This window comes from Trichosurus vulpecula, chromosome 1 (assembly GCF_011100635.1).
Source record: "Trichosurus vulpecula isolate mTriVul1 chromosome 1, mTriVul1.pri, whole genome shotgun sequence".
Taxonomy (NCBI): Eukaryota; Metazoa; Chordata; class Mammalia; order Diprotodontia; family Phalangeridae; genus Trichosurus; species Trichosurus vulpecula.
The window spans coordinates 467835137-467849108 of record NC_050573.1 but is presented as its reverse complement, the minus strand read 5'-3'; the positions used below and the strand labels follow the sequence as shown (position 1 = coordinate 467849108).

Genomic DNA, 13972 nt, shown 5'->3' with positions numbered 1-13972 from the left:
ATAAAAAAGACATATGAAATATAGATATATTTGTCTGGAGTCTTGTAAATTTAATCAAGAATCACACCAACTACAAGAGGAAGGAAAGAGAAAAAAACTTCCTCCCTCTCCTTTTCTCTCCCAATTATCTCCTTCCCCCACTCTCCTCTCCCTACATCCATATATATGTATATTCCGAGATAACTCTCATAGAAAGCAATAAAACCTATGTTCTGAATGCACTAAACAAAAGATGGGCTTAAAACTAAGATTTACTTGAGATCCTAAGACAAGGAGGTATATTTGATCACACAGACATCATTGATATTTGGTAGGAGAGAACTAAATGGGTAGATTCCTTATTAAAAAGGAAAAAATAAAGGGGAGGAATTCATTAACTACTAAGACAATTTACTCATAAGAAGAATTTTTGGAATTAGAAGAGAAAGCATTGCAGAGCTCAAGTGAGGAAGAAATAAAATAATCGTGCCATGGGATTGTACTACAGATGATTTAGATAGGAGGAAACAGAATTTGGGAAACAGGTCAGAAACCTGCCATGATGATATAAAATAGTAGTAATGAAGGCAGACAAGCTGATATATTACTTCTATGGCATGCCAAGGAGTCCAGAAGTTCCCAATGAAAAAAAGATTTGTCTGAAAAAATTCCCAGAAGTGACCACATCTATGTTCCAGCATACAGGTCTCCAGTACTCTCTATCTCCATGGTCTGGCTCAACTCAATGCGTATCATGAAACATGCTGTGCTATTGCTGCTGTTTAGTCAATTTTTTGTTTTGTCCGACTCTTCACGACCCCTTTTAGGGTTTTCTTGGCAAAGATACTGGCGTAGTTTGCCATTTGCTTGTCCAGCTCATTTTATAGATGAAGAAACTGAGGCAAACAGGGTTAAATGATTTGCCTAGGGTCACACAACTAGTCAGCATCTAAGGCCAGATTTGAAATCGGGAAGAGGAGTCTTCCTGACTTTGGGCCCCACACTCTATTCACTGTGCCACCAAACTGTACAGTTTGTTCTAGCCAGGGCATATGAGGGAATGAAAAGTTAATTCCATTACCCCTTGATACACTGTCAGACAAAGGAGTTCATATTTGATCCACTAGACTGGAGCCTGGAGACACTTTCACTCTTCCCTTCCTCCCTCCTCTCCTTCCAACTATCTTCCTTCTCCTGCTTCCTCCAACTATCTCTCCTTGACTGCTATTTCAGAAAAACCCCAGCTGTGACTCAGTTCACTTCCGACTCAGACTCTCAATTCCTTTCTTCTCCTCATCCTTTCCTCCTTTTCTCCTTCCTCATCTTTTCTTCCTCTTTTCCCCTCCTCACTCTTTTCTCCCCTCTTCCCACCTCAGAAGTTCTGGAACTTTGAACCAAGACTAAATCAACTCTGCCACTGTTCCTGCACTGACCATCCCAATAATTTTTTAAACCTGAAAGCCCTCCTTGGTCAGTCCCTTGGGCTTGTAGTCTCTCCCATGAGAATATAAGCTCCCTAAGGGCAGGGACTGCCTTGGCTTCTAGTATCAGTATCCCCACCTCTTAGCCCAATGTTTAACAAATTTAAAATCATTCATTCATAAGGAGCTACTAAGTCTGTTGAGTAGGAGTAGTGGAAAGATCAGACCCAGGCTTTTAGGAAATCACTTTGGCAGCTGTAGATGATGGATGGGAGTGAGGAAAGGCTTGAGGCCAGGACCATAGAGGAGGCTAAGGCAGTACCCCCAGGGAGAAGTGATGAGGGCTTGAAGTAGAGTAGTGGCTATTTGGGTAGAGGGAAGAGGAGGTATAAAAGAAGTATTAGGTAGAGAAAAAGCACCAGATTTGGCACCTGATTAGATATGGGAGTGGGGGGAAGGAAGGATGAAAGTGAGACATTGAAGTTGTGAATCTGTGTGTCTAGAAAAATGGTGATGTTTTTGACAGTAATAGGAAAGTTCAAAGGTTTGAGGGGAAATACAATGAATTCAGCTTTAGAAATGTTGAGCTAGAGATGCCTCTGGGATATTCCGCATGAAATGCCAAACTTTTAAGAGAGAGTCTAGGACTGGATATAATATATCTGATGTAGAGCTAAGAGTCATCTGCAAAGAGATGATAACTGAACTTGTGGGAGATGATGAGGTCACCGCGACAGAGTGTGTGTAGAGAAAAAGAGAGAAGAGGATCCAAGAACCTTGAGATACACCAGTCTAGTAGGTGTGACATGGAAGATGAACCAGCAAAGGAGAGGAAGAAGGAACAGGTGTACAGATAAGAGAACGAAGAGAAAGAAGTGTCCTAAAAGCACAGAGAGCAGAGAAGACAGGAAGGGGTAGTCAACAGTGGCAAATGCAGGGGTGAGGAAACTTTGGCCTTGGGGATTTGTTTTATAAAATTTGGATTCAGTCAAAAGGCTGCACTTAAGGATCTAGAAGGCCACATGTGGCCTCAATGCTGCAGGTTCCCCACCCCTGGTCAAATGCAAGAAAGAGGTCAAAGAGGCTGAGGACTGAGCAAAGACTATTAATATGGCAATCAGAAGATTATTGATAACTCTGGAGAGAGGAATGCCAGTTGGATGGTAAGGTCAGAAGCCAGACTACAGAGAGTACAGAAGAGAGTGAGAGGAGCCAACCCAGTATATATGGCTTTTGCAAGGAGTTTGGAAGAGAAAGGGAGGAGAGACAGAAAGATGATAGTAGTGGGGGCAGCTGGGTGGTGCAGTGGATAGAGTGTCGGGCCTTAAGTCAGAAGGACTCATCTTCCTGAGTTCAAATGTGGCCTCAGACACAGACTAGCCGTGTGACCCTGGGCAAGTCACTTCACCTGTTTGCCTCAGCTTCCTTATCTGCAAAGTGAGCTGGAGAAGGAAGTGACACTAATATCTTTGCCACAAAAACCCCAAAAGGGGTTACAAAGAATTGGACACGACTGAAACAACTGAACAACAAAAAGGGACAGTGGGACCTGGACTGGGCAAGATGGGGAGAGTCTCGAAGGAGGAGAGATTGATGAGCAATGGCGACAGAGGAAGAATCTGAAAGTGGCAATGGGGAGCAACTCCTTACCATGACAAGTGAATCTATTATTAATATACTAAAGTTGCACAAATTTAAGGAAGGCGGCATATGAGCCAATTAGGCCTGCAGTGCTCCAAGCGTCTTATGTTGTGCGTGCTGCAGAATCCACACATAGCTGAAAGTATTACATGTGTACACACACCCACTGGCATCCCATTGGAATTCAATTATCCAAACGTCTGTTGGAGTTCTCACTGTCTAAAGCAGAGCAAACAATAAATATTTGACTTACTATAGTAATCACATTCTCCAAAATGTAGAGAAGTCACTAGAGGAACTGTTGTGCTAGATCTAATTCTGATTAAGAAACAGAAATTGATTAGTAAAGTAGAAATGACAGGAGAATTGGAAGTTATGGAGCAGCTACAACCCTGGGAGGCTGTTACAGTAATTAAGGTGGGACTTTTTTTTTTTTTACTGTTTTCTCTTTTGGAGCACTTATTTAATCAAGTGCCCTTGATGAGTCTGGCCTTTGTTTTTTTTGATTAATCAGGAGTCTTTGACAGCCTGCTTACCTCAAGGGAAAGCCTAGTTTACATGGGTTTGACTCGCATGTTGTGGTGCCCTTTGACCCTGAACAGGGTATATAAACTCAGAGGTTGGCGTCTTGCCTTTGGGGCTCACTCATGGAAGGAGTGTTGAGACTCTGGGCAAGCCATTATAACTGCCCCCAACCCGCCCCTGGCTTTGCTAACCCAGACCCATTGGTTCTTCTCTGGTAACTATTGTGATTTGGTCAGACAGATAAGAGGCCTGTCTGTTGATTTGGGTTTATTTGCTCTGTTTATATAATATATGTTTGTAATTTGTTTGTATTTGCTCTGAAGTCCAGGGTGCTGGCTTTTTTCCCTGAACTAAGTGAATGATATATGTATGTATGATTAAAGTGAGATTGTTAACCCCTTACTGTTGCTTTCCTTAGAAGAGCAGATCAAAGAACCTGTGCTGGCAGCTCTTGTTGCTGGTCTTGTTGGGTCTTACACCCCTACAGCAGCTGCTAGCCACACTGTTGTTACAGAGGTAGGAACTATTATCATCCCCATTTTACAGATGATAAAACAGAGGCTGAGAGAGGTTAAGTGACTTGGCAGGGTTACAAAAGTAGCAAGTATCTGGGGTGGTATCTAAACTCAGGTGTTCCTGACTCTGTCTACTGTGCCTAGCTACTTACCAGCTCTAGATCAATGGGATATGATTGTAGGTGATAAAAATAAAGAATTACTCAACTCTTATATTACTTCTGTTTTTTTTCTACCAAGGAGATTAATCTTTGGACTGGAAAAGACAAAATAAAATCCATGAATAAACAGTTGAAACCCAAGATGAGTAAGAGAACACCTAGCCTACCTTCAATGAATCAGTCACCAGGCCTGGACAACCACATCCTAGGGTGCTGAAATTGCTGTCAGATGAGACTGCTGAGCACAACAGGTTGATGACATTTTAAAAATTTCCTGGGCAGATGGAAGAAGTACCATAGGATAGGTCTGGAGAAGGGCAAATGTTTTCTTCATTTTCAAAACAGGGGAACAGTGGAGAATTTTTCACTACAAACTAGTGAGTTTGATTTTAATGACTGGAAAATTCTGGACCTGATTCTCACCAAAAGTTGCTTGGGTGGAAATTGATGGAATCCTAATAAACCTGCCCCCAGCCCCAATATTCTAACTTTCTTACAAGCCCCAATGAACAGCAGGCCCACTGTTCCTACCTAAACACTCCCCCCGCTACTACATCCTAACTTCTTCATATATGGCTCAGTGCTCAGTAGAACAATAGCTGTGTCCATGAACTTATATTTCTCACAGAAACAGCAGGCATGTCCATGTGATGGGATCCCAGCCACTGCCTCCAGCTAGGCAGGCACTACCCCCAGACCCATTCTCATATTACCCACAGAAAAAGCAGGTGTGTTCATGCACTCAACCACAAACACATTCCTCTATTCTCAGACAGGACCACAATACTCAGCCATCAAAAAGCAGCACCACCAGGATGCCCAAGTAGGATATGGACCCCAAAACAATAGAAGGGATTTTCCCTAAGTAGGCACCTGTGTAGTAATAGTAAAGAACTGACCTAGAATGAACTTGTGATGTAGAGAAGCTTATTATATTATCATTATCATACACACATACCCCACAATGGGTTTTTCTGTATGCATTGTGGGTAATTGCATGAGCAGTTTCACTGTAGATGGGACCCCTCCCCTACTACCAAATTTCTTAACAAATCCCTCCTGCCTTTTAAAAATTCATAATTTCTATTATGTAATTGCATATTTACCTATAAAAATCCATCTTGCTTTCTCTAAAGTTGCTGGTTCCTCTTGGAACTCAGCCCACTTCATGAGAGGTGTCAATCTCAATAAATGCCTATACTTGGATTAGAAGTGGTCTGACTCAATTCTTTGAGACAGTTCCACCTCAACACATCATGAAACCACAAGTTTTTGGCATCCCTGGGTGGGCAGAGCCTAAACTGAAACAGAAATGATGGTAATATTGGAAGGAAGTAATCACTCCCTCCTAGAATTTGTTATAGGGAAGGAGAAGAAAGTCCTAATCGTGTTACATGTACCCTAGATTTTTGAAGAACAGATTTTAGAAAGTTTAGAGAAAGAATAGGTAAGGCTAAGATTGTCCAAGGGAAGTCAGCTCCTGAGATTTGAGAAGCAATTCAGAATGAAAATGTCAGGGCAAAAAAAGAAACAGTATCACTGAAAAGAAAAAAGAAAGTTGTCTAAAGAGATGTGGATAAACAAAGAATTTACATACCTACTTATATTAGATAATCTCTTAAAGTCCCTTCCAGCTCAAAATTTTTAATCCTAAAAAATTCTATGTCCTCAATAGTTCAAGGATTTCTAACTTGTTATGGATCCTGAAATCCTAGCTACTAGTTCCTTCCCCTTGAACCCTAATTACCTTACATTTATTTTGCATATACTCACATACATAAATGTTTTCTCCCCTAGTAGAACAAAAACTGGGAGCAAGAGCTATTTTGTCTTAGTATTCTAACACTCTAAATTTACAGATAGGCAAACAGAAGCCCAAAGAGAGGAAGTGGTTTAACTAAAGTCACACAAACAATATGTGGGCTGAGATGTGAACCTGAGTCCTGGGTCCTAGGTCTCCAATTCCAGCACTTTCTATTGGGCTTATTACTGACTTCTCAAGGTAAGACAAGTGATTAGTTGCAGGATAGGTCCAATTTAGTGCTTTTTTAAAAAAGCTGCCTCACTACACTTTTTGTGGAATTTTCCAAAAACAATGCTGGTAAAATATGACAGAATCCCAGATCTGATATTTCTGTGTGGTGTAGTTGGGGGTGGGGGTGGGGGTGGGGGGGCGGCAGAGAGAAGGGGGTTTTACAGCGAAATTGAGAAATTTGAGATTCTGGGCTAACAAAAGAAAGGTATATTTTCTATTTCTAACTGAAGTCCTAATATCCTATAGACAGGGTCTCAGGGCCTTATTCCTAATCTTTAATTTTTCTGTACAAGGCTGATTTGTTACCATCCTGTCTGTACCCTTAACAGATTTCACTATCCATAAAATGTCCTTATGTTACATCATGTGTTCCCTAGTATTGACACAGTTCCAACTTCCCCAGGCTCTGAGGGGAAGAAGCGGAAAGCTGGCTGGTTATAGTGATATCAGTACTTGAGCAGGTCACACTTTAAATAGAATCGAAGTCTTCACACTTGGAGCTGCATCAGGATGCAAGTATTTGAACCAAAGTGGGGTGGGGGTGGGGTAGGAGAGAAGGGGAGCCTGGTCGTGGGAAGGGGAGGAGAGAAACAATCCTTCAAAATGCAGGTTATAGCATCAATTTTGGAAATAATAATAAGCTATGAACATATTTTAAAAAGAAAATATTTTTAATATAATTGTAACAATGCTTAGTTTGAAATGTTAATTTGATTTAATTATTAAACTAAATTATAAAGTATTATTTCAAAATTTAATTTCAAAATAATTTAATTTAATATTAATAATAATAAATATTTTATATCTGTTCATTAGACTCAGACTGTGAGCTAGAAGGAGGTGGCCTTCCCACAGCCTCTCACTTCTCTCCATGCTCCAACTCTACACACACACGTCACAACAATATTCTAACCATTTCAAGTTATAATTTAATTGTTTGTAGATGACTAAATTCGCAATATTTTTTAAAAAATTGTAAGTATGTCAGTTTTCTGAGTTTCTGAAACGTCACCTGGATCCTAAAAAGAGAATTACCCTTATGCATATTCTGCGCCCGGTCCTCCCTCCCCCCCATCGCCTGGACCCTAAACTGTTCGCATCCCTCTTGCACACTCGGCCCTACACACCTCCCCACGCGCTATGAGCGTGCACGCATACACACCGTGGGCACAGACGCCCCCTGGCGCCCCCTCCACCCCTCGCGCGCTCTCTCTCTCCCTCCCTCCCCTTCCCAACACTTCTTCCCCGCCCCCGCCGTCCCAAGCGCGCCTGCGCGTCCCAAGCACGCGCCGCGGAGCCCGCGAGACCCCCCTACCGAGGAGAGGAGGGACTTGGGTTGTCCAACCGTCCCGCCAGCAGCGGTGTGGCCCGGCGCGGCCTGCCGGGAGCCTGCGTCCATCCCCGGGCTGCGGCCCGCCCCTTCCAAGGTGGGAGCGTCCGGCCGCCGCCGCTGCCGCGGGATGCTCGGTTTGAAAGGCCCGGGGGCGCGCTGGTGGCGGCCCCGACAGCCCCCGAGGGGCTGGTGGAGGGTGTGGTCGCTGGCCAGACAGGGGACCAGGGCGGGCGCGGCGCGTGACTATTGGCGGTCCGCGGATCACGCGCTCTTGGCCTCCACCTGGGACCTGGACCATCACTTCGTGCACCGCAGCATCATCCCTACCCTGCACTTCCAGCAGAGCCTGCCCAGGTGAGGCCCCCGCCCCCCACGAGGGACCGGACGACGACGTCGCGAACCCGAGAGACGCCCAGCCTGGCCCTGGGGCCCTCCGCTGACCCACGGACGGACAGACTGACCGGCCGGGGCTCCGGCCAGGGAGGCGGAGGAGCCTTCTAGTGTGATATTTGAGCAGAGGCGTGCAAGAGCACAGAAAAGAATTGGGCAGCGTCCAAAAGTCAGACCTGAGGATATTAGGGACGGAAGAGAGAGGCAAAATAAGCCAATTGGAAGATCACGTGGAGTCCATTGTAAATTCCTCCTGAGCGGAAAGGCTTTGAGTAGGGGGTGCGGCCTGCAGACTGTGTCTGGCACAAAATTTGCCCCCCAAAGTGAGACTGATGACTTTAGAAAAAGAATCCCAGCAATTCAGGAAGACTGCCACAATTAGGCATACATTTATGTGTAACACTGAGTGGTCTTATATATTGTGGCAGTCTTTATTCATAATCATTGTCATAATGCAGGGAAAGATATTTATTGAGTAACATTAATAGAAAAGCACATTCACAAAACATTGCAAATACGCTAGTATTACAAATAGAACCTTTGGAAGGTCTTCATTGAATTTTTTCAGGATTTCAGATACCAGGGATCATCATTCTCATATTTCTCCCCCCCCCCCAAAAAAAAAGACTGCAAAAAACTTTTCGCCATTATCACACCATTCCTTACCAGCATTACTAATGTCCTTTCTAACGAAACCCCGCTTTCCCATTTCATTGTTCCATCTCAGTATGAACTGTAGTTTCTAATCGTTGCTTGCTTTATGTCTCTTGGTGAAAAGATTTAGAGATTAATACTTGCTGACTAGTTGGATTCCAACCCTTTCTGTAACCTCATTGTTATAGGCATTGATAGGTAATAGAAAGTCTGATTATAAGTAATGAAAATGTTTCCATGTCACTATATGAGAATTAGTTTCCTTACTGAACAGTTATACTTGACTTGTTAGTGTAGCAATACATAGCTGAATATGGAGTGAAATCTGTGAATTCTAAGGGTTTTTTCCCCTAAATATGAACTTATAGACATAAAATTTTGTCTCAATACCTCAGCATACTTAATTTACTTTTCTTAAAAATCACACAATTCCAGATTACCAATTCCAAACTTGGAGGATTCCATCAAGCGATACATGGCTGCTCAGAAACCTCTACTGGGAGATACTGAATACAGGTTGGACCACTGAAATGTGATAGAAAAGTTTCCTGCTGTAATGACAAACTTATAAGTTAGTCATAAATTCTTCAAAGTCTAAAATCAAGTTTAAAGCCAATAAACATAAATCTTTTGTATGGATAATTTTCTTGGTGTGATGTAATGGAACATTTACCCCCAAGTCTGAGTTAAAGCATTCATGAAAGAAACTATCCAGCTAGGGTTCAGAAACAAAGCCTGACTCATCTTCATATCAGAGTTTTATTTAAATTCCTTTCCCATGTTCATTATAATAATAATGTTGACAATTTCCCAAGAATAACCTAATTTTATTTCTGTCTACCCTTCCAATTTTTCTTCCTTCTAATCTAAAGAATTTTCTTTCTAATGTTGGACACACAAGGCTTGAAAAATTAGAACTGTGTGGCAAGATGCTAGAATTGATTCAGAACAGGAATTGACTATCTCTTGCCCCTATCCCTTCCTTCTTCCCATTTCAGTCAGTAATTCCAAGATACCTTGCAGGCTGTGTTTTTTTTCCATCTTTTTCTGCCCCTTTCATGGCTGCAAATAGAACATCTTCCATATCCCTGCTCTTTTAACGGAAGGTGAGATATCATAGAGTCGAATTAATCATTGTTATCTTCAGTTCATAGTTGTATGTCCTCTGCTTTAATGTGCTGTTCTAGCCATTAAGCAGAGATTCACACAATAAAAAGTTCTGACTTTGAGAAACTTGAATGTATGCTAAGGAGAAAGCAGCGTTGACAACCCAAAGAAGCAGGTCTCCAGTGGTACTTTGGTGACCTTGATATTCGAGCCCTGCTAGACCTGAGTATCTACTTAGGCTGCACAGAAAAAGAAATTTGCTTTATGTACACTTGCTTGCTTCAAGAGAAGTTAAACCCTAGAAAGTTTACTTACATAGTTAAGACAAAATAAGAGCTGAATATATTTGTGCCCTTTAACTTAAAAGTAAAAATGCTCATATAATTATAAGGTACCTTCCTCAAGCCAGAATTTAGAGGTGGAAGAAACTTTAGAGACTGTCAAATTAAGCTGTCTCATTTTATGAATGAGAGTTATTTCCAAAGGTTAGTTACATTGTTGGTCAATGGCAGAAGTATTTAGAAGCCAGGTTTCTTGGCTACTAATATAGTGAATGGTTTTTTTTTTTCAAATTAAGTTCTGAGGTAAGCTATTCCTGCAGAGAATGTAACAATTTAGGAGAACAGGATTGTTCAAAAATTAAATAAAACCTTACTCAGGGACAGCTGTAGGAGCTAGATAAAATTATGTGTGGTAGTGACAAAGGGGGTGTTATGCTAGAATTTCTTTTTAGCAGTTGGAGATATTTTAAGGCTATTAGATATCAAACTATCCCTTCATACGACTTCTAGTAAGATCTTAAAGTGATGATATTTTTGTTTCCTTACCTTTCACTTGAGTCTTTAGGCCTTAAATTAATAAAAAAAATCAAAAGCCATGTGAGAATTTTTATTAGATTTTGAATCAAAGGAGAGTTTAAAGAAATGGAAATTCTATAAGTGCAAATGTTGAGATTAATGTATACTGAGTAGATAGAGTTAATTTTTGTTAAATTTTTTTCTGTGACTGGTTAAATTATATTATGGGCTATTAACATTTTTTTTTCTTTTCCAAACTAGAAATACTGAAAAACTTGCAATGGCTTTTAAAAATGGAGTTGGAAAAGATTTACACAAAAATCTCATTGAACTTGATAAAAAGAACATTCATACAAGCTACATAACAGGTTTGCTTGCTTATCCTTTTTTAAAAAATATTAGGCATTTTACATTTAACATATTTAATTTTTAAACTGTGTTATCTGTAGTAGCCATTTCACTTCTAGATACTTCTGGAAAGCTGTATGTTAACTAGCTTATTGCTGGAATGAGAACTCAAAAAAAATGAAATGATGTTTCCTTCCCTCTCTCCCCCTCCCCCTGCATGATTTCTTTTATTCCTTAATTTCCTTGTTTCTGTTACAATTATGCATCATATTCTTTGTAATTATTTGTCTGGAAGATACATTGTTGTTTTTTTCAAATGAGATACTCGCATTGTGGTTTTTTTTTTCCGTTCTTTCTACATCCACCTCCTTTTATCTATCCTAAAATGTAGACATTCCCCAAGTTATGTCCTAGGCTCTCTTTTGTCTTTATACTCCCTTCAGTTATATACATCTCTAGTTGATTTTATCTACTACTTGACACATATTTGTAACACAGTTGATTTGGAAATAGATTATAAATTAATAATAGAAATAAATTAATAACAGAAGTTATTAAATGTAAATTGAGGTGGAAACTTTTCCTAAGATCAAGGGGCTTGATTTTTAACAAATCTTAATTAGGTAAAAGTAAACTTTTGGAAGCAAAGTTGAACTATTGGTATAAGCTAATTCATTACTGAGTGAGAAAAAAATCAGTGTGATTATTTTTAGGTGTTGATTCTTGAAACTCACATTGGTTGAAATTAGGGTTTTGTTCTAGATTATGCAGTTCATTATTCAATAATAAAGTCCTTTAAAAGTTTCATAGAACTTAGAATTGGAAGAGACCTATTTCTCTCAAGAGTTTTCCCATCTTTTCAGTCACTTTGGTTTGCAACCTCCAAATCACTCTCAACTGCTCCCTTTTCCTCAAACCTTATATTGAACCTGTTGCCAAGTCTTCTTGATTCTACGCAACCTCTTACCCATCCTTTCCTGTTCTTTCCCTTCCCTCCACTCTCTTGACTACCTTTCTAGTTCAATCCCTTATCTCCACCTGGACCAGTGTAGGAGACTCCTAATTGGTCTCTCTGCCTTAAATCTCCCTTCCTCCCCCCTTGCCCCAATCTGTCCTTCCCACAGCTGCCAGTGTGACCTTCCTAAAGTACAAGTCTGACTCAAAAAACTCCAGTGGCTCCCTATTTCCTCCAAGTTTAAATATAAACTCTTTTGTTTGACATTTAAAGCCATTCACAACCTGTTTTCAGTCATTCCTTCCATATTTATATGTAACTCCCATTCAGACACTCTAGGGTCTGGCTTAAGTGGCCTTCTTCCTTGCACATGAGCTTTAGTCTCCTCATCATAAAGCACATACTATTCCCTAAATTTAAAATGCCCTTCCTCCTCACTTCTGCCTGAGAGCCCCTAGTTTCCTTTAGAGCTGAGCTTATATACTAGTTGCTGATGAGGCCCTTCCTGATCAGCCCAGCTGCTAGTGCCTTCTTGGCCAAAATTATTTTATATTTATTTTGTATGTATTTTTTTTTAATTTAAATTTATTTATTTAACATATTTGGTTTTCAGCATTGATTTTCACAACAGTTTGAATTACAAATTTTCTCCCCATTTCTACCCTCCCCCCCACTCCAAGATGGCTTATATTCTGGTTGCCCTGTTCCCCAGTCAGCCCTCCCCTCTATCACCCCCCTCCCCTCTCATCCCCTTTTCCCTTCCTTTCTTGTAGGGCAAGATAAATTTCTACGCCCCATTGCCTGTGTATCTTATTTTTTAGTTGCATGAAAAAACTTTTTTTGTTTTTGAACATCTGATTTTAAAACTTTGAGTTCCAAGTTCTCTCCCCTCTTCCCTTCCCACCTACCCTCCCTAAGAAGTCGAGCAATTCAACCTAGGCCACACATGTATCATTATGTATAACCCTTCCACAATACTCATGTTGTGAAAGGCTAACTACATTTTGCTCCTTCCCAACCCATCCCGCTTTATTGAATTTTCTCCCTTGACCCTGTCCCCTTTCCAAAGTGTTTGTTTTGATTACCTCCACCCCTATCTGCCCTCCCCTCCTTCACCCCCCCTTTTATTTTTTTTTATCTTCCTCCCTCTTCTTTTCCTGTGGGGTAAGATACCCAACTGAGTATGTATGGCATTCCCCCTCAGGCCAAATCTGATGAGAGCAAGGTTCACTCGTTCACCCCTCACCTGCCCTCTCCCCTCCTCCCACAGAACTGCTTCTTCTTGCCACCTTTATGTGAGATAATCCACCCCATTCTATCTCTCCCTATCTCCCTCTCTCGGTATGTTGCTCTCTCATCCCTTAATTTCATTTTATTTCTTTTAGATATCTTCCCTTCATCTTCAACTCACCCTGTGTCTGCTCTCTCTCTTTTACATATATATACATATATATAAACACATATATATACACATACATACACATACATACATATACACATAGATATATACATACATACACATTCACTTATATATATACATAAACATATATACATATATGTGCATATTCCCTTCAACTACCCTAATACAGAAGTCTCATGAATCATACACATCATCTTTCCATGTAGGAATGTAAACAGAACAGTTCAACTTTAGTAAGTCCCTTGCAATTTCCGTTTCTTGATTACCTTTTCATGCTTCTCTTGATTCTTGTGTTTGAAAGTCAAATTTTCTATTCAGTTCTGGTCTTTTCACTGAGAAAGCTTGAAAGTCCTCTATTTTATTGAAAATCCATATTTTGCCTTGGAACATGATACTCAGTTTCGCTGGGTAGGTGATTCTAGGTTTTAATCCTAGTTCCATTGACCTCCGGAATATTGCATTCCAAGCCCTTCGATCTCTTAATGTAGAAGCTGCCAGATCTTGGGTTATTCTGATTGGGTTTCCACAATACTCAAATTGTTTCTTTCTGGCTGCTTGCAGTATTTTCTCCTTGATCTGGGAGCTCTGGAATTTGGCGACAATATTCCTAGGAGATTTCTTTTTGGGATCTATTTGAGGAGGGGATCGATGGATTCTTTCAATTTCTATTTTGCCCTGTGGCTCTAGAATA

At 40.7% G+C, this 13972-nt stretch overlaps 1 protein-coding gene across 1 annotated transcript in view; it reads left to right on the top strand.

The window, feature by feature from the left end:
- Positions 1–7737: 7737 nt before the first annotated feature.
- The window catches only part of LOC118839958 (carnitine O-palmitoyltransferase 2, mitochondrial-like), a 36232-nt gene continuing 29997 nt past the window's right edge, over positions 7738–13972 (top strand). The window contains exons 1-3 of the mRNA XM_036747476.1: positions 7738–7964; positions 9090–9170; positions 10820–10926. Of these exons, the coding sequence (XP_036603371.1) occupies positions 7738–7964; positions 9090–9170; positions 10820–10926 (415 nt within the window). The remainder of the gene's footprint in view (positions 7965–9089; positions 9171–10819; positions 10927–13972) is intronic.